The sequence below is a fragment of the Eurosta solidaginis genome, chromosome 4 (assembly GCF_040869045.1).
Source record: "Eurosta solidaginis isolate ZX-2024a chromosome 4, ASM4086904v1, whole genome shotgun sequence".
NCBI lineage: Eukaryota > Metazoa > Arthropoda > Insecta > Diptera > Tephritidae > Eurosta > Eurosta solidaginis.
Window position 1 is genome coordinate 141827804 of NC_090322.1, and position 21314 is coordinate 141849117.

The 21314-nt window shown below is 35.5% G+C and overlaps 1 protein-coding gene across 6 annotated transcripts in view; it reads right to left on the reverse strand.

The window, feature by feature from the left end:
- LOC137250409 (uncharacterized) overlaps positions 1–21314 on the reverse strand; it is a 224014-nt gene that overhangs the window by 27782 nt on the left and 174918 nt on the right. For all 6 annotated transcript variants that reach the window (XR_010952937.1, XM_067783150.1, XM_067783149.1 and 3 more), the window contains exons 5-6: positions 3121–3939; positions 2870–3049 (exon numbers count right to left, since the gene is read on the reverse strand). Coding sequence is in view for 5 of the 6 variants with exons in the window: in XM_067783150.1 (XP_067639251.1) it covers positions 2870–3049; positions 3121–3939 (999 nt within the window). In the remaining variant the exon portion in view is untranslated. The remainder of the gene's footprint in view (positions 1–2869; positions 3050–3120; positions 3940–21314) is intronic.

Here is a 21314-nt window from a genome sequence, read left to right on the forward strand (position 1 = left end):
CGATCCTTTCAGCACCTCCAATATTACGTCTACCCACTCGGGCCTTTCTACTTCCACACGATGAGCTTTGTATGCTGGTTTACTCAATAGTGAGGCAGTTTCCTGAGTCAATGCATGTGATACCGTCTCTGCAAATGTTGGCTTTGGGTTTGCGTATGTGGCTCGCTTCGTTTCAACGTCCCGTATGCCATTTATAATGCTCTGAATTTTTACTCTTTCGGTGTATTCCACGGGTGCGTCGGCATTCGCCAAATGTTCCAACTTTTCAACATCCTAGGCAAACTCCTGCAAAGTCTCATTCGCTCTTTGGTTACGGTTTTGCAACTCAATTTGGAATATCTGTTTTCTATGCTCGCTTCCATAACGTCTCTCGACAGCGGCCATTAATGCTTCATAGCTGTTCCGTTCGTACTCTGGAATAGTCTGTAAGATATCGGCAGCTGGTCCTTTCAATGCTACGAAGAGTGTAGCAACTTTATCTTCAGCATTCCAGTTGTTCACTGTTGCGGTCTTCTCAAATTGTAGCTTAAAGACCTGGAAAGGAACAGAACCGTCAAAGGATGGTGTTTTTACCTTTGTATTGTCGTTGAAACTGCTGGGCGATTTAGTTGCAACTCCTGTATACGATCTTTCAAAGCATCCATTTCGGCCTCCATTTTATCTTGCCGTTCACTAAAACCTTCCAGCTGCGATGAGACTTTTGCTTCCTGTGCCTCCAGCTTCGTTAAGATACGCTCTTCTTGTGCTTCGAGTTGTAATGTTATGCGTGCCTCTTTCTCTTTTAATTGTTCTGCAATTTGTGACGCCATGTGTGTTTTTTGTTCATCCACTTGTGCTTCAATCTTCGCTGTTATACGTTTCTCCTGCGATTCCAGTTGAGATGACATTTGCGACAACATTTCGGATATACGCGTTTCTTGTGCTTCAATCTTCGATGTTATTTCAGATGACATTTCTGCAATACGTGTCTCCTGTGATTCCATCTTGGATGTTATACGGTTCTCCTGGGATTCTAGTTGTGATACCACTGTCGATGTTTGAGCAGTTATTTCAGCTAATATCATGTTAAAGTCTGTGCTGGTAACTGTCTGCGATGTTTCGTTTTTCTCTTCAATTTTTGTTGTCTCCTCGCCATCAAGATGAAAGACATACTCTTCCACGTTAATTCCCTCTAATTCCATTGCCTCTCGTAGTCGTGCCTGAAGTTCGAGTTTATTGCCAGTTGTATTCAATCCACGGCTGTCCAACTCCTTCTTCAGTTGCTGGATCTTCAATTCACTGAACTTTGCCATATCATTGTTGTCCTTTGGAATTTATTCAACAATTCCTCTTCTGACACCAATTGTAACGAATTTACTAAATTCTGCTTATTTGCAACCGTCTACTAAGTTCGAATCACTAAACTGTTGAATAAATATCTCCGATATTGAATAATGGAAAAATGGTTTTTATTAATGTACTTCACAATAACACTTATAATTTGCAACGAATAGCTTGCTTAATAACCAAACTGATTGATAGCTCAAATTAAACCCTACTATTGCCCGACAGATTGCGTGGTTAATCAATAACTGCTTGATAGCTCAAATCAAACTGAATTTCAGCGCCCCTACATTTGCTGCCTTTTATACCCTCTGATTTCAACGTTCGCATCTTCTAGGCGCTTCCATTTCCAGAATCTACTAGTTGCCATCAGCTCTCAAATTTCTCAGCTGTAACTACAATTGCACAATTTTATAGCTTCTCTCATTGCATACTGTCAGGAGTATCTCAGATATATGCATGTGTTTGTGCATTGATTCTCCGCTGCTCGTATATGTACATCGCATCGGCTTAGAGTTGGCAGCACACCTTAGTTTTGCTAATATTCGTAACAATATATTAGAATAAATATCACCAAGTTTAACGTTTTTATATTGGAAACTAAGGGAGAAATGGCCAAAAATCTTTTTATCTGAACGATAGGTTGTATGGGATATATAGCTCCGATCAAATTGATTTTTTCAGAAAATCTTTTATGATATATTAAAATATATATCACCGAGTTTCACGTTTACACTTTCTAAATTAAGGGAGAAATGACCAAAAATCATTCTATCTGAACGATCGGTTGTGTGGGATATAACTTTATATAGCTCCGATCAAAGTGACTTTTTCAGGATATCTTCTATTATATATTAGAATATATATCACCGAGTTGCACGTTTATACTTTCTAAATTGCGGCAGGAATGACAAAAATCGTCTTATCTGAACGATCGGTTGTATTGGAGATATATGTTATAGTGGTCCTATCCTACCGGATCCGACAAATGTCTAATATAATACGAAAATACATCCTTGTGCCAAATTTCATTGAGATATCTCAAATTTTAGGGACTATTTTTCGTTCAACAACAGACAGACGGACGGACGGACAGGCGGACATGGATATATAAACTCAGTTCGTCGCCCTGATCAATTCGGTATACTTAATGGTGAGTCTATCTTCTATATTTCTCAACGTTACAAACATTGGACCAATGTTAATATACCATTTCATGTTCATGAAAGGTATAAAAATAATAATTAATAGTTTAAAATTTGACCCGGAAACCAGATTACTAAAAATTGCCTTTAACTAGATAAGTCGTAAAGATATGAGCCCAAAATCATTAGAACCCTTTAAGTTTCTAAAATAAATCTTAAAACATTAAAAATATTATTCGTAAACTTTTTTGGAAAAATCGTGTTTCACCCTAAAATGGGGCAAATTTTGCCCGAAGATCTTACGAAGGTTAATTAGATTTGGTTTCGATCCTCAACAATCGATAATTCATAGCCGTGTTACAAATATACGAAGAATAATTAGAAGTTCCTAAAAAACTTACTCTCACAACGTGGCGGTGGGCCGTTCCAACGTTCATCAAAGTCACAGGTCAACAAAGCGCGTCCAATCATCTCATAGCCTTTAGCGCATGAGTACCTTACCATGCTGAGATAGCCCACAGTACCATTTATAAGATCATATGAGCCATGTAAAATAGATGCGGGCAGTCCACATTCGATATCTGCAATAAAGTTAACCGAATCAAACACTTAAGTAGAAGCTCGCACAATTCAAAAGTAAAGTTACACCTACATTTACAAACAGGTGGAAATTCATTATAGAAACCAGTCTCCAGGCATGTGCGTGTCGCTGGACCCACCAACAAATGATTTGCATCACACGAATAATTTATCTGAGCACCCACTTCGAAACCATTCAGTGCCACCATAGTTGAGTTTGGTGGTTGCTCTGGACGTCCACACGTTTTGGGTTGATGCTGACAAATGAAATTCAATAACGTATTACAATTTGTGTCACTCCACAGCCATCCTTTTGAACCATCGAAACGTGCACAATCCTCATCGCCACCAGGATGATTCCAAAATGAAACCGTCACTTCTTCACCATTCACCCATTTCCACGTGCTGCGATCGGTTCCGTCGCGTACTGCACCCATCCAATATTGTGAACTTATATCGGTACGATGACGACGCCACAGCTCCCAACTGATGAAACCCTGTAGCGCAGGATTACTTTCGCTGATGAGCGTACCACCACGTGAACGACAAAATGAGAGAGCATCAAGAAAATTCAATGGTTGACGATTATAGAAAATGTAGCATTTTCCATTGTAGGAAGCCAACGCTCCTGGTGGTTGATCGCGAAATGTGGGACAGCGTTCAATAGGCAAAGCTTGATCTGTATAAACGAAAGCTTCGCAAATTGATAACTTATTTGGTAGATTCGTTTCCAAGTGCACGGAGACAAATGCGCCAGGCATTGGCGGGTTGCAGGGCAAAAAGAGTGGTTGACCCTCTTCAAGCATTCCCGTAAAACGATTACAAATCGGATTCGTGCCGAGATCTGGACGGTTGTTACCAACGCGCACAACAATGGAAGCGGGTCTGTTACCTAGAAAAAAAAAATAGAGAGACATATATATATATATAAATAGTTCTATTTCGTTTTTTTTTATTTTGCTCAGAAATAAAATAATTTAAAAACAAGTAAGGAAGGCTAAGTTCGGGTGTAACCGAACATTACATACTCAGTTGAGAGCTATGGAGAAAAAATAACGGAGAATCACCATGTAGGAAAATGAACCTAGGGTAACCCTGGAATGTATTTGTATGACATTTGTATCAAATGAAAGGTATAAAAGAGTATTTTAAGAGGGTGTGGGCCATAGTTATATAGGTGGACGCCATTTAGGGATATAGCCATAAAGGTGGACCAGGGCTGACTCTAGAATTTATTTGTACGATACGGGTATCAAGTGAAAGGTGCTGATGAGTATTTTAAAAGGAAGTGGGCTTTAGTTCTATATGTGGAAGCCATTTCGAGATATCGCCTTAAAGGTGGACCAGGGGTGACTCTAGAATGCGTTTGTACAATATGGGTATCAAACGAAAAGTGTTAATGATTATTTTAAAAGGGAGTGGGCCTTAGTTCTATGGGTGGACGCCTTTGCGAGATATCGCCATAAAGGTGGACCAGTGGTGACTCTAGAATTTGTTTGTACGACTGTGTATAAAAACTGGGCGTAGCTTCAACCGATTTCGCCCTTTTTCACAGAAAACAGTTATCTAAGAATCTATCTAGGATCTAAGCCCCTACCAAATTTCACAAGGATTGGTAAAGTTTTGTTCGACTTATGGCATTAAAAGTATCCTAGACAAATTAAACGAAAAGGGGCGGATCCACGCCCATTTTGAAAGTTTCTTTTATTTTTGCATTTTTTACACCATATCATTACTGGAGTTGAATGTTGACATAATTTACTTATATACTGTAAATATATTAACTTTTCTTTTAAAATTTGACTTAAAAAAAATTTTTTTTTAAAGTGGGCGTGGTCGTTCTCCGATTTTGCTAATTTTTATTAAGCATACATATAGTAACACAAGTAACGTTCCTGCCAAATTTCATCATGATATCTTCAACAACTGCCAAATTACAGCTTGTAAAACTTCTAAATTACCTTCTTTTAAAAGTGGGCGGTGCCACGCCCATTGTCCAAAATTTTACTAATTTTCTATTCTGCGTCATAAGTTCAACTCACCTACCAAGTTTCATCGCTTTATCGGTCTTTGGTAATGAATTATCGCACTTTTTCGATTTTTCGAAATTTTCGATATCGAAAAAGTGGGCGTGTTTATAGTCCGATATCATTCATTTTAAATAGCGATCTGAGATGAGTGCCCAGGAACCTACGTACCAAATTTCATCAAGATACCTCAAAATTTACTCAAGTTATCGTGTTAATGGGCACACGGACGGACGGACGGACATGGCTCAATCAAATTTTTTTTCGATATTGATGATTTTGATATATGGAAGTCTATATCTATTTCGATTCTTTTATACCTGTACAACCAACCGTTATCCAATCAAAGTTAATATACTCTGTGAGCTCTGCTCAACTGAGTATAAAAAGTTTAAGTTAAACGGTTTTATTGAAAACAATACTTACATGAAGTAATAATAATACTAAAAGCTAGAAAATTATTAGGTAGGTCCTAGGTATTAGTCATCACACTCTTCGTCAATGTTGGGCGTTGATCAGACAATTAAATAAAAGCGTTGGACGCGTCAAATTTTTATTAATATACATAAGCAAGACCAACTGAACCTTAATTAATCAAGTTACGCTACGCCTCACATTTTTGAAAACCGTTTAACTTAAAATTTTTTTTTTATTATTTTATTTTCAAGTTTTTAGTCTTAATTGCCTATTTATTGTCATTCTATTTAGTTCATTTAGTGACTCATTATTACAAGGACTCTTTCGTGACAATTTGTTACAATCTAAGTCCTCAATACCTAATCCTTCCAAAGACTTTACTCGACCTAGCTCCACGTATGTTGGTCTCTCCTCGAACTCCAAAGTAATTTGATGTCATTTTTACCGGATCGCGGGTTCGAATCGAGCTCAAGGCCTAACAATAATTTTTTTATCATTATTATTGTTATGATAAATTTTTTCTTAATTGAAAAAATTTTTAAATTAGAATAGAAGAAAGAAAAAATTTTAGACAACTGCCAAAGCTCGTTGTATAGATCCATTTCGGGAACTGCTAAATTCCTTCATCGGCAACGTTTAGGCGCCGCTGCTATAACCATTCAGCCATCACAGCGGTTTTTTGTTTGTCTTCATTAATCCTACTTCTATTCTGTTTCGTGCCAATTGATATTCACAACACTGCGACATTTGTTGCAGAATGGCTGTGAAAATTGGACTTGTTTGTTGGCAATGCTGCCATAGTGTCATATTTTATTGACACTTTTTTCCACGTGCTCTGGGATGTATTAACAATTTTTGTTGTTATATCGGCCTACTGATTTTAAGATCGCGGGTTCGAATCGAGCTCAAGGCCTAACAATAATTTTTTTATCATTATTATTGTTATGATAAATTTTTTCTTAATTGAAAAAATTTTTAAATTAGAATAGAAGAAAGAAAAAATTTTAGACAACTGCCAAAGCTCGTTGTATAGATCCATTTCGGGAACTGCTAAATTCCTTCATCGGCAACGTTTAGGCGCCGCTGCTATAACCATTCAGCCATCACAGCGGTTTTTTGTTTGTCTTCATTAATCCTACTTCTATTCTGTTTCGTGCCAATTGATATTCACAACACTGCGACATTTGTTGCAGAATGGCTGTGAAAATTGGACTTGTTTGTTGGCAATGCTGCCATAGTGTCATATTTTATTGACACTTTTTTCCCCGTGCTCTGGGATGTATTAACAATTTTTGTTGTTATATCGGCCTACTGATTTTAAGATCGCGGGTTCGAATCGAGCTCAAGGCCTAACAATAATTTTTTTATCATTATTATTGTTATGATAAATTTTTTCTTAATTGAAAAAATTTTTAAATTAGAATAGAAGAAAGAAAAAATTTTAGACAACTGCCAAAGCTCGTTGTATAGATCCATTTCGGGAACTGCTAAATTCCTACATCGGCAAAGTTTAGGCGCCGCTGCTATAACCATTCAGCCATCACAGCGATTTTTTGTTTGTCTTCATTAATCCTACTTTTATTCTGTTTCGTGCCAATTGATATTCACAACACTGCGACATCTGTTGCAGAATGGCTGTGAAAATTGGACTTGTTTGTTGGCAATGCTGCCATAGTGTCATATTTTATTGACACTTTTTTCCCCGTGCTCTGGGATGTATTAACAATTTTTGTTGTTATATCGGCCTACTGATTTTAAGATCGCGGGTTCGAATCGAGCTCAAGGCCTAACAATAATTTTTTTATCATTATTATTGTTATGATAAATTTTTTCTTAATTGAAAAAATTTTTAAATTAGAATAGAAGAAAGAAAAAATTTTAGACAACTGCCAAAGCTCGTTGTATAGATCCATTTCGGGAACTGCTAAATTCCTTCATCGGCAACGTTTAGGCGCCGCTGCTATAACCATTCAGCCATCACAGCGGTTTTTTGTTTGTCTTCATTAATCCTACTTCTATTCTGTTTCGTGCCAATTGATATTCACAACACTGCGACATTTGTTGCAGAATGGCTGTGAAAATTGGACTTGTTTGTTGGCAATGCTGCCATAGTGTCATATTTTATTGACACTTTTTTCCCCGTGCTCTGGGATGTATTAACAATTTTTGTTGTTATATCGGCCTACTGATTTTAAGATCGCGGGTTCGAATCGAGCTCAAGGCCTAACAATAATTTTTTTATCATTATTATTGTTATGATAAATTTTTTCTTAATTGAAAAAATTTTTAAATTAGAATAGAAGAAAGAAAAAATTTTAGACAACTGCCAAAGCTCGTTGTATAGATCCATTTCGGGAACTGCTAAATTCCTACATCGGCAAAGTTTAGGCGCCGCTGCTATAACCATTCAGCCATCACAGCGATTTTTTGTTTGTCTTCATTAATCCTACTTTTATTCTGTTTCGTGCCAATTGATATTCACAACACTGCGACATCTGTTGCAGAATGGCTGTGAAAATTGGACTTGTTTGTTGGCAATGCTGCCATAGTGTCATATTTTATTGACACTTTTTTCCCCGTGCTCTGGGATGTATTAACAATTTTTGTTGTTATATCGGCCTACTGATTTTAAGATCGCGGGTTCGAATCGAGCTCAAGGCCTAACAATAATTTTTTTATCATTATTATTGTTATGATAAATTTTTTCTTAATTGAAAAAATTTTTAAATTAGAATAGAAGAAAGAAAAAATTTTAGACAACTGCCAAAGCTCGTTGTATAGATCCATTTCGGGAACTGCTAAATTCCTACATCGGCAAAGTTTAGGCGCCGCTGCTATAACCATTCAGCCATCACAACGGTTTTTTGTTTGTCTTCATTAATCCTACTTCTATTCTGTTTCGTGCCAATTGATATTCACAACACTGCGACATCTGTTGCAGAATGGCTGTGAAAATTGGACTTGTTTGTTGGCAATGCTGCCATAGTGTCATATTTTATTGACACTTTTTTCCCCGTGCTCTGGGATGTATTAACAATTTTTGTTGTTATATCGGCCTACTGATTTTAAGATCGCGGGTTCGAATCGAGCTCAAGGCCTAACAATAATTTTTTTATCATTATTATTGTTATGATAAATTTTTTCTTAATTGAAAAAATTTTTAAATTAGAATAGAAGAAAGAAAAAATTTTAGACAACTGCCAAAGCTCGTTGTATAGATCCATTTCGGGAACTGCTAAATTCCTTCATCGGCAACGTTTAGGCGCCGCTGCTATAACCATTCAGCCATCACAGCGGTTTTTTGTTTGTCTTCATTAATCCTACTTCTATTCTGTTTCGTGCCAATTGATATTCACAACACTGCGACATTTGTTGCAGAATGGCTGTGAAAATTGGACTTGTTTGTTGGCAATGCTGCCATAGTGTCATATTTTATTGACACTTTTTTCCCCGTGCTCTGGGATGTATTAACAATTTTTGTTGTTATATCGGCCTACTGATTTTAAGATCGCGGGTTCGAATCGAGCTCAAGGCCTAACAATAATTTTTTTATCATTATTATTGTTATGATAAATTTTTTCTTAATTGAAAAAATTTTTAAATTAGAATAGAAGAAAGAAAAAATTTTAGACAACTGCCAAAGCTCGTTGTATAGATCCATTTCGGGAACTGCTAAATTCCTTCATCGGCAATGTTTAGGCGCCGCTGCTATAACCATTCAGCCATCACAGCGGTTTTTTGTTTGTCTTCATTAATCCTACTTCTATTCTGTTTCGTGCCAATTGATATTCACAACACTGCGACATCTGTTGCAGAATGGCTGTGAAAATTGGACTTGTTTGTTGGCAATGCTGCCATAGTGTCATATTTTATTGACACTTTTTTCCCCGTGCTCTGGGATGTATTAACAATTTTTGTTGTTATATCGGCCTACTGATTTTAAGATCGCGGGTTCGAATCGAGCTCAAGGCCTAACAATAATTTTTTTATCATTATTATTGTTATGATAAATTTTTTCTTAATTGAAAAAATTTTTAAATTAGAATAGAAGAAAGAAAAAATTTTAGACAACTGCCAAAGCTCGTTGTATAGATCCATTTCGGGAACTGCTAAATTCCTTCATCGGCAACGTTTAGGCGCCGCTGCTATAACCATTCAGCCATCACAACGGTTTTTTGTTTGTCTTCATTAATCCTACTTCTATTCTGTTTCGTGCCAATTGATATTCACAACACTGCGACATCTGTTGCAGAATGGCTGTGAAAATTGGACTTGTTTGTTGGCAATGCTGCCATAGTGTCATATTTTATTGACACTTTTTTCCCCGTGCTCTGGGATGTATTAACAATTTTTGTTGTTATATCGGCCTACTGATTTTAAGATCGCGGGTTCGAATCGAGCTCAAGGCCTAACAATAATTTTTTTATCATTATTATTGTTATGATAAATTTTTTCTTAATTGAAAAAATTTTTAAATTAGAATAGAAGAAAGAAAAAATTTTAGACAACTGCCAAAGCTCGTTGTATAGATCCATTTCGGGAATTGCTAAATTCCTTCATCGGCAACGTTTAGGCGCCGCTGCTATAACCATTCAGCCATCACAGCGGTTTTTTGTTTGTCTTCATTAATCCTACTTCTATTCTGTTTCGTGCCAATTGATATTCACAACACTGCGACATCTGTTGCAGAATGGCTGTGAAAATTGGACTTGTTTGTTGGCAATGCTGCCATAGTGTCATATTTTATTGACACTTTTTTCCCCGTGCTCTGGGATGTATTAACAATTTTTGTTGTTATATCGGCCTACTGATTTTAAGATCGCGGGTTCGAATCGAGCTCAAGGCCTAACAATAATTTTTTTATCATTATTATTGTTATGATAAATTTTTTCTTAATTGAAAAAATTTTTAAATTAGAATAGAAGAAAGAAAAAATTTTAGACAACTGCCAAAGCTCGTTGTATAGATCCATTTCGGGAACTGCTAAATTCCTTCATCGGCAACGTTTAGGCGCCGCTGCTATAACCATTCAGCCATCACAGCGGTTTTTTGTTTGTCTTCATTAATCCTACTTCTATTCTGTTTCGTGCCAATTGATATTCACAACACTGCGACATTTGTTGCAGAATGGCTGTGAAAATTGGACTTGTTTGTTGGCAATGCTGCCATAGTGTCATATTTTATTGACACTTTTTTCCCCGTGCTCTGGGATGTATTAACAATTTTTGTTGTTATATCGGCCTACTGATTTTAAGATCGCGGGTTCGAATCGAGCTCAAGGCCTAACAATAATTTTTTTATCATTATTATTGTTATGATAAATTTTTTCTTAATTGAAAAAATTTTTAAATTAGAATAGAAGAAAGAAAAAATTTTAGACAACTGCCAAAGCTCGTTGTATAGATCCATTTCGGGAACTGCTAAATTCCTTCATCGGCAATGTTTAGGCGCCGCTGCTATAACCATTCAGCCATCACAGCGGTTTTTTGTTTGTCTTCATTAATCCTACTTCTATTCTGTTTCGTGCCAATTGATATTCACAACACTGCGACATCTGTTGCAGAATGGCTGTGAAAATTGGACTTGTTTGTTGGCAATGCTGCCATAGTGTCATATTTTATTGACACTTTTTTCCCCGTGCTCTGGGATGTATTAACAATTTTTGTTGTTATATCGGCCTACTGATTTTAAGATCGCGGGTTCGAATCGAGCTCAAGGCCTAACAATAATTTTTTTATCATTATTATTGTTATGATAAATTTTTTCTTAATTGAAAAAATTTTTAAATTAGAATAGAAGAAAGAAAAAATTTTAGACAACTGCCAAAGCTCGTTGTATAGATCCATTTCGGGAACTGCTAAATTCCTTCATCGGCAACGTTTAGGCGCCGCTGCTATAACCATTCAGCCATCACAACGGTTTTTTGTTTGTCTTCATTAATCCTACTTCTATTCTGTTTCGTGCCAATTGATATTCACAACACTGCGACATCTGTTGCAGAATGGCTGTGAAAATTGGACTTGTTTGTTGGCAATGCTGCCATAGTGTCATATTTTATTGACACTTTTTTCCCCGTGCTCTGGGATGTATTAACAATTTTTGTTGTTATATCGGCCTACTGATTTTAAGATCGCGGGTTCGAATCGAGCTCAAGGCCTAACAATAATTTTTTTATCATTATTATTGTTATGATAAATTTTTTCTTAATTGAAAAAATTTTTAAATTAGAATAGAAGAAAGAAAAAATTTTAGACAACTGCCAAAGCTCGTTGTATAGATCCATTTCGGGAATTGCTAAATTCCTTCATCGGCAACGTTTAGGCGCCGCTGCTATAACCATTCAGCCATCACAGCGGTTTTTTGTTTGTCTTCATTAATCCTACTTCTATTCTGTTTCGTGCCAATTGATATTCACAACACTGCGACATCTGTTGCAGAATGGCTGTGAAAATTGGACTTGTTTGTTGGCAATGCTGCCATAGTGTCATATTTTATTGACACTTTTTTCCCCGTGCTCTGGGATGTATTAACAATTTTTGTTGTTATATCGGCCTACTGATTTTAAGATCGCGGGTTCGAATCGAGCTCAAGGCCTAACAATAATTTTTTTATCATTATTATTGTTATGATAAATTTTTTCTTAATTGAAAAAATTTTTAAATTAGAATAGAAGAAAGAAAAAATTTTAGACAACTGCCAAAGCTCGTTGTATAGATCCATTTCGGGAACTGCTAAATTCCTTCATCGGCAACGTTTAGGCGCCGCTGCTATAACCATTCAGCCATCACAGCGGTTTTTTGTTTGTCTTCATTAATTCTACTTCTATTCTGTTTCGTGCCAATTGATATTCACAACACTGCGACATCTGTTGCAGAATGGCTGTGAAAATTGGACTTGTTTGTTGGCAATGCTGCCATAGTGTCATATTTTATTGACACTTTTTTCCCCGTGCTCTGGGATGTATTAACAATTTTTGTTGTTATATCGGCCTACTGATTTTAAGATCGCGGGTTCGAATCGAGCTCAAGGCCTAACAATAATTTTTTTATCATTATTATTGTTATGATAAATTTTTTCTTAATTGAAAAAATTTTTAAATTAGAATAGAAGAAAGAAAAAATTTTAGACAACTGCCAAAGCTCGTTGTATAGATCCATTTCGGGAACTGCTAAATTCCTTCATCGGCAACGTTTAGGCGCCGCTGCTATAACCATTCAGCCATCACAACGGTTTTTTGTTTGTCTTCATTAATCCTACTTCTATTCTGTTTCGTGCCAATTGATATTCACAACACTGCGACATCTGTTGCAGAATGGCTGTGAAAATTGGACTTGTTTGTTGGCAATGCTGACATAGTGTCATATTTTATTGACACTTTTTTCCCCGTGCTCTGGGATGTATTAACAATTTTTGTTGTTATATCGGCCTACTGATTTTAAGATCGCGGGTTCGAATCGAGCTCAAGGCCTAACAATAATTTTTTTATCATTATTATTGTTATGATAAATTTTTTCTTAATTGAAAAAATTTTTAAATTAGAATAGAAGAAAGAAAAAATTTTAGACAACTGCCAAAGCTCGTTGTATAGATCCATTTCGGGAACTGCTAAATTCCTTCATCGGCAACGTTTAGGCGCCGCTGCTATAACCATTCAGCCATCACAGCGGTTTTTTGTTTGTCTTCATTAATCCTACTTCTATTCTGTTTCGTGCCAATTGATATTCACAACACTGCGACATTTGTTGCAGAATGGCTGTGAAAATTGGACTTGTTTGTTGGCAATGCTGCCATAGTGTCATATTTTATTGACACTTTTTTCCCCGTGCTCTGGGATGTATTAACAATTTTTGTTGTTATATCGGCCTACTGATTTTAAGATCGCGGGTTCGAATCGAGCTCAAGGCCTAACAATAATTTTTTTATCATTATTATTGTTATGATAAATTTTTTCTTAATTGAAAAAATTTTTAAATTAGAATAGAAGAAAGAAAAAATTTTAGACAACTGCCAAAGCTCGTTGTATAGATCCATTTCGGGAACTGCTAAATTCCTTCATCGGCAACGTTTAGGCGCCGCTGCTATAACCATTCAGCCATCACAGCGGTTTTTTGTTTGTCTTCATTAATCCTACTTCTATTCTGTTTCGTGCCAATTGATATTCACAACACTGCGACATTTGTTGCAGAATGGCTGTGAAAATTGGACTTGTTTGTTGGCAATGCTGCCATAGTGTCATATTTTATTGACACTTTTTTCCCCGTGCTCTGGGATGTATTAACAATTTTTGTTGTTATATCGGCCTACTGATTTTAAGATCGCGGGTTCGAATCGAGCTCAAGGCCTAACAATAATTTTTTTATCATTATTATTGTTATGATAAATTTTTTCTTAATTGAAAAAATTTTTAAATTAGAATAGAAGAAAGAAAAAATTTTAGACAACTGCCAAAGCTCGTTGTATAGATCCATTTCGGGAACTGCTAAATTCCTTCATCGGCAACGTTTAGGCGCCGCTGCTATAACCATTCAGCCATCACAGCGGTTTTTTGTTTGTCTTCATTAATCCTACTTCTATTCTGTTTCGTGCCAATTGATATTCACAACACTGCGACATTTGTTGCAGAATGGCTGTGAAAATTGGACTTGTTTGTTGGCAATGCTGCCATAGTGTCATATTTTATTGACACTTTTTTCCCCGTGCTCTGGGATGTATTAACAATTTTTGTTGTTATATCGGCCTACTGATTTTAAGATCGCGGGTTCGAATCGAGCTCAAGGCCTAACAATAATTTTTTTATCATTATTATTGTTATGATAAATTTTTTCTTAATTGAAAAAATTTTTAAATTAGAATAGAAGAAAGAAAAAATTTTAGACAACTGCCAAAGCTCGTTGTATAGATCCATTTCGGGAACTGCTAAATTCCTTCATCGGCAACGTTTAGGCGCCGCTGCTATAACCATTCAGCCATCACAGCGGTTTTTTGTTTGTCTTCATTAATCCTACTTCTATTCTGTTTCGTGCCAATTGATATTCACAACACTGCGACATTTGTTGCAGAATGGCTGTGAAAATTGGACTTGTTTGTTGGCAATGCTGCCATAGTGTCATATTTTATTGACACTTTTTTCCCCGTGCTCTGGGATGTATTAACAATTTTTGTTGTTATATCGGCCTACTGATTTTAAGATCGCGGGTTCGAATCGAGCTCAAGGCCTAACAATAATTTTTTTATCATTATTATTGTTATGATAAATTTTTTCTTAATTGAAAAAATTTTTAAATTAGAATAGAAGAAAGAAAAAATTTTAGACAACTGCCAAAGCTCGTTGAATAGATCCATTTCGGGAACTGCTAAATTCCTTCATCGGCAACGTTTAGGCGCCGCTGCTATAACCATTCAGCCATCACAACGGTTTTTTGTTTGTCTTCATTAATCCTACTTCTATTCTGTTTCGTGCCAATTGATATTCACAACACTGCGACATCTGTTGCAGAATGGCTGTGAAAATTGGACTTGTTTGTTGGCAATGCTGCCATAGTGTCATATTTTATTGACACTTTTTTCCCCGTGCTCTGGGATGTATTAACAATTTTTGTTGTTATATCGGCCTACTGATTTTAAGATCGCGGGTTCGAATCGAGCTCAAGGCCTAACAATAATTTTTTTATCATTATTATTGTTATGATAAATTTTTTCTTAATTGAAAAAATTTTTAAATTAGAATAGAAGAAAGAAAAAATTTTAGACAACTGCCAAAGCTCGTTGTATAGATCCATTTCGGGAACTGCTAAATTCCTTCATCGGCAACGTTTAGGCGCCGCTGCTATAACCATTCAGCCATCACAGCGGTTTTTTGTTTGTCTTCATTAATCCTACTTCTATTCTGTTTCGTGCCAATTGATATTCACAACACTGCGACATCTGTTGCAGAATGGCTGTGAAAATTGGACTTGTTTGTTGGCAATGCTGCCATAGTGTCATATTTTATTGACACTTTTTTCCCCGTGCTCTGGGATGTATTAACAATTTTTGTTGTTATATCGGCCTACTGATTTTAAGATCGCGGGTTCGAATCGAGCTCAAGGCCTAACAATAATTTTTTTATCATTATTATTGTTATGATAAATTTTTTCTTAATTGAAAAAATTTTTAAATTAGAATAGAAGAAAGAAAAAATTTTAGACAACTGCCAAAGCTCGTTGTATAGATCCATTTCGGGAACTGCTAAATTCCTTCATCGGCAACGTTTAGGCGCCGCTGCTATAACCATTCAGCCATCACAGCGGTTTTTTGTTTGTCTTCATTAATCCTACTTCTATTCTGTTTCGTGCCAATTGATATTCACAACACTGCGTCATCTGTTGCAGAATGGCTGTGAAAATTGGACTTGTTTGTTGGCAATGCTGCCATAGTGTCATATTTTATTGACACTTTTTTCCCCGTGCTCTGGAATGTATTAACAATTTTTGTTGTTATATCGGCCTACTGATTTTAAGATCGCGGGTTCGAATCGAGCTCAAGGCCTAACAATAATTTTTTTATCATTATTATTGTTATGATAAATTTTTTCTTAATTGAAAAAATTTTTAAATTAGAATAGAAGAAAGAAAAAATTTTAGACAACTGCCAAAGCTCGTTGTATAGATCCATTTCGGGAACTGCTAAATTCCTTCATCGGCAACGTTTAGGCGCCGCTGCTATAACCATTCAGCCATCACAGCGGTTTTTTGTTTGTCTTCATTAATCCTACTTCTATTCTGTTTCGTGCCAATTGATATTCACAACACTGCGACATCTGTTGCAGAATGGCTGTGAAAATTGGACTTGTTTGTTGGCAATGCTGCCATAGTGTCATATTTTATTGACACTTTTTTCCCCGTGCTCTGGGATGTATTAACATTTTTTGTTGTTATATCGGCCTACTGATTTTAAGATCGCGGGTTCGAATCGAGCTCAAGGCCTAACAATAATTTTTTTATCATTATTATTGTTATGATAAATTTTTTCTTAATTGAAAAAATTTTTAAATTAGAATAGAAGAAAGAAAAAATTTTAGACAACTGCCAAAGCTCGTTGTATAGATCCATTTCGGGAACTGCTAGATTCCTTCATCGGCAACGTTTAGGCGCCGCTGCTATAACCATTCAGCCATCACAGCGGTTTTTTGTTTGTCTTCATTAATCCCACTTCTATTCTGTTTCGTGCCAATTGATATTCACAACACTGCGACATCTGTTGCAGAATGGCTGTGAAAATTGGACTTGTTTGTTGGCAATGCTGCCATAGTGTCATATTTTATTGACACTTTTTTCCCCGTGCTCTGGGATGTATTAACAATTTTTGTTGTTATATCGGCCTACTGATTTTAAGATCGCGGGTTCGAATCGAGCTCAAGGCCTATTATAAACAAAAGTGTCAATAAAATATGACACTATGGCAGCATTGCCAACAAACAAGTCCAATTTTCACAGCCATTCTGCAACAGATGTCGCAGTGTTGTGAATATCAATTGGCACGAAACAGAATAGAAGTAGGATTAATGAAGACAAACAAAAAACCGCTGTGATGGCTGAATGGTTATAGCAGCGGCGCCTAAACGTTGCCGATGAAGGAATTTAGCAGTTCCCGAAATGGATCTATACAACGAGCTTTGGCAGTTGTCTAAAATTTTTTCTTTCTTCTATTCTAATTTAAAAATTTTTTCAATTAAGAAAAAATTTATCATAACAATAATAATGATAAAAAAATTATTGTTAGGCCTTGAGCTCGATTCGAACCCGCGATCTTAAAATCAGTAGGCCGATATAACAACAAAAATTGTTAATACATCCCAGAGCACGGGGAAAAAAGTGTCAATAAAATATGACACTATGGCAGCATTGCCAACAAACAAGTCCAATTTTCACAGCCATTCTGCAACAGATGTCGCAGTGTTGTGAATATCAATTGGCACGAAACAGAATAGAAGTAGGATTAATGAAGACAAACAAAAAACCGCTGTGATGGCTGAATGGTTATAGCAGCGGCGCCTAAACGTTGCCGATGAAGGAATTTAGCAGTTCCCGAAATGGATCTATACAACGAGCTTTGGCAGTTGTCTAAAATTTTTTCTTTCTTCTATTCTAATTTAAAAATTTTTTCAATTAAGAAAAAATTTATCATAACAATAATAATGATAAAAAAATTATTGTTAGGCCTTGAGCTCGATTCGAACCCGCGATCTTAAAATCAGTAGGCCGATATAACAACAAAAATTGTTAATACATCCCAGAGCACGGGGAAAAAAGTGTCAATAAAATATGACACTATGGCAGCATTGCCAACAAACAAGTCCAATTTTCACAGCCATTCTGCAACAGATGTCGCAGTGTTGTGAATATCAATTGGCACGAAACAGAATAGAAGTAGGATTAATGAAGACAAACAAAAAACCGCTGTGATGGCTGAATGGTTATAGCAGCGGCGCCTAAACGTTGCCGATGAAGGAATTTAGCAGTTCCCGAAATGGATCTATACAACGAGCTTTGGCAGTTGTCTAAAATTTTTTCTTTCTTCTATTCTAATTTAAAAATTTTTTCAATTAAGAAAAAATTTATCATAACAATAATAATGATAAAAAAATTATTGTTAGGCCTTGAGCTCGATTCGAACCCGCGATCTTAAAATCAGTAGGCTGATATAACAACAAAAATTATTTTTACCGGATTGTATGTAATATTTGTTCCAAATATGAACCAGATCAGACCACAAATACGATTTTTTTAAATATCTCAATCCTTGCGCCACCTGGCGGCGATTTTTTCAAAGTCGCTTTCTATGCATGTATGTGTTATGTGTTCCAAATATGAGCCAAATCGGACCACAAATACGATTTTTTGAAATATTTCGATCCATGCGCCACCTATCGGAGTTTTTTTCTTATTATTGCATTGTCATCGGGTTCTGAACTATATTCCAAGTTTCAAGCTTGTAGCTTATCGGGAAGTTATTTAAATTTTAATTACAAAATTCGTAAACAACGTACACAGAGTCAAGCTAAATAAAACCGTTTAAAAAGTAGTTTTTCTAGTTTTTTATTTCTTCGGAAAATAATATTTAAAATAATTTATGATTTTTCGAAAATATTATTTTTTTTATGTTTTCATTTCGCTCAGATAATAACGGTTGCATTTTAACTTTGCTCAAATTATAACAGTTATTTTTCGAGTTTTTTTATTTTGCTCAGAAAATAAAAGTTAATAGGGGGACTCATGATAGCATATAAACTTATAAGGTGTAAAATTATATCCATTTACACACACGGTTATATGAACGCACCTAGTAATACTCTTGATAAACTTGATTGTTTTTCAGCTGTATTATTTCCGAAAAAAATTTTTTGATTGTTATACAAATTAAAAAATACCAAAATTAAGTGAAAAATCAAAACTAAAACGCCTTTACTTGCTGATGTTGGAGATTTTTGATGAAAATGCCGTCTGTAATGTTTGCAAGGTTGTATTCCTTTGAGTTTACCGCGTTTACACAATGAAATGTGCGCGTAAATTTATACAAATTGTGTAAATGATTTTTCATACAAAATTTGACAGCTCGTGCATAAACTAGATAAATTTATACGTTTACACACTTTATAAGGCATTTATACGGTTACATGAGTCCCCCAAATATTTATTTTTTGAGTTTCGTGTTTAGCACAAAAAATAACGGTGATTTTTCGAAAATAAATTTTCTGTCAGTTTTTTATTTCGCTGAGAATATAACAATTATTTCTCGAGTTTTTTTTTATTTCTCTCAGATAATAACTGTTATTTTTCGAAATTTTCCTTTTCGCTCAGAAACTTGTTTTTTTTACTTTTTCAGTATAATTTTTCTGATTTAAATTTTAACCAATAACAATTATTTGCAATCCCTGACTAAAACTTTTGAATGTAAATAAAAAGAAAGAACGGTATTGGTTTATAAACAAAAGTTCAATGAACCCACAGCCTGGAGTAAGGCAGGCAAGCGGCATATTTGTTCACTGTTTTGTGAACTTAGTGGGTTTAGCTTAACTTTAACTCTAATGTAAATATGTTTCAATTTTTCTTGTTGCAACAACACATCCACAGCTGCTATGTACGACTAACTACGTGGCTTAGTGAAAGTAATCATAAATCGCATGGAACAACCACAGACACCGGCAATTGTGGCTAAAGCAACATCATTTTGCTCCTCTCGCTGCCAGTTCAACCGCCTAACCAACTGTGAATCATGCCTAAAATCAAAACAAACAAGTAAAAGTGTCTAAGTTCGGGTATAACCGAACATTATATACTCAGCGTGAGCTTCAATTGTACATTTCATTTCAAATAAATTACTTTTCTACCTAACACGTGGCACCGCCCGTTTAAAAAAAAATGTTCCACCATTTCCTCTTACAGTAAAACTTGATAAGTGAAATATTATTGATTCAAAACTATTTTTTGCTAAGTTATAGCTTATTATTCTAGTCTACGACCCCTTTAAACTTGTTTTATATCTAATTTGCCGTGGTCTTTAACCGATCCCGTCCATTGTTACTAGAAATATTTTCTGCTATATGGAAAATGTGTGTACACAATTTCATTACGATGCGTTAATTTTTCTTCGAGTTATGGCTTCCGAAACATAGAAAATTGGTTAGTCATAAAAGGGGCGGTACCACACCCATTTTCAAAAATTTTAGTGTTTTCCAATTTAATGTTATATTCAATTTAGAAAGTAAAATTCTATTGACACAAAGCTCTTTTTTGCTGAAATATAGCTTATTATTTTCGTCTACGATCTTTTAAAAAACCTTTTATATAAAAGCGGGCGTGGTCTTTAAGCGGGAAAATGTGTGTACCCAATTTTATAACGATCCTTTAATTTTTCTTCGAGTTATGGCTCCCGAAGCATAGAAAATTGCTTAGTCATAAAAGGGGAGGTGCCACGCCCATTTTTTTAAATTTGAAGTTTTTCCTATTTACTGTTATAAATCTACTTGGGAAATGAAATACCATTGATATAAAGCTCTTTTTTGCAAAGATATAGCTTATTTTATTCGCCTACGATCCTTTTAAAAATCTTTTGTATAAAAGTGGGCGTGGTCCTTAACCGATTTCGTTAATTTTTTTTCAAAGCATTCTTTACAGTAAAGGCAACCGCTCTGCTGCATTTTGTCACGATAGGTTTAACGGTTTTTGATTTATGATTAATAATATTTGTAAAATTGATTTTATCACAACTGGGTGGTGTCACGCCCATTTAAAAAAGATTTTCAGAATTTTTATTCAAAGTCTTGATATCAGTCCACATGTCAAATTTCAACGTTGTAGGTGTATTATGTACTAAATTATCAGGTTTTTTGTGTTTTCCAAAATTTTATATATATAAAAAGTGGGCGTGGTTATCATCCGATTTCACTCATTTTCAACAAAAATCTATTCTGGGTCCAGATAAGCTAGCGTACCAAATTTGGTGAAGATATCTCATTATTTACTCAAGTTATGGTGCTAACGGACATGGCTCAATCAAATTTTTTTTCGATACTTATGATTTTGATATATGGAAGTCTATATCTATCTCGATTCCTTTATACCTGTACAACCAACCGTTATCCAATCAAAGTTAATATACTCTGTTTGCAAAGCACGCTGAGTATAAAAACAACAAAAAAAAAAATAAACAATGCACTGAAATTTAACAGCTTTTTTACATAGACGACAACTCACCAGACGACAGTCAACAATTGCCATATTTCCAACCAACGACAGCAGTCTCACTTGAAATCGAATTTGCTGCAAGTTTCTTGGCACAACAA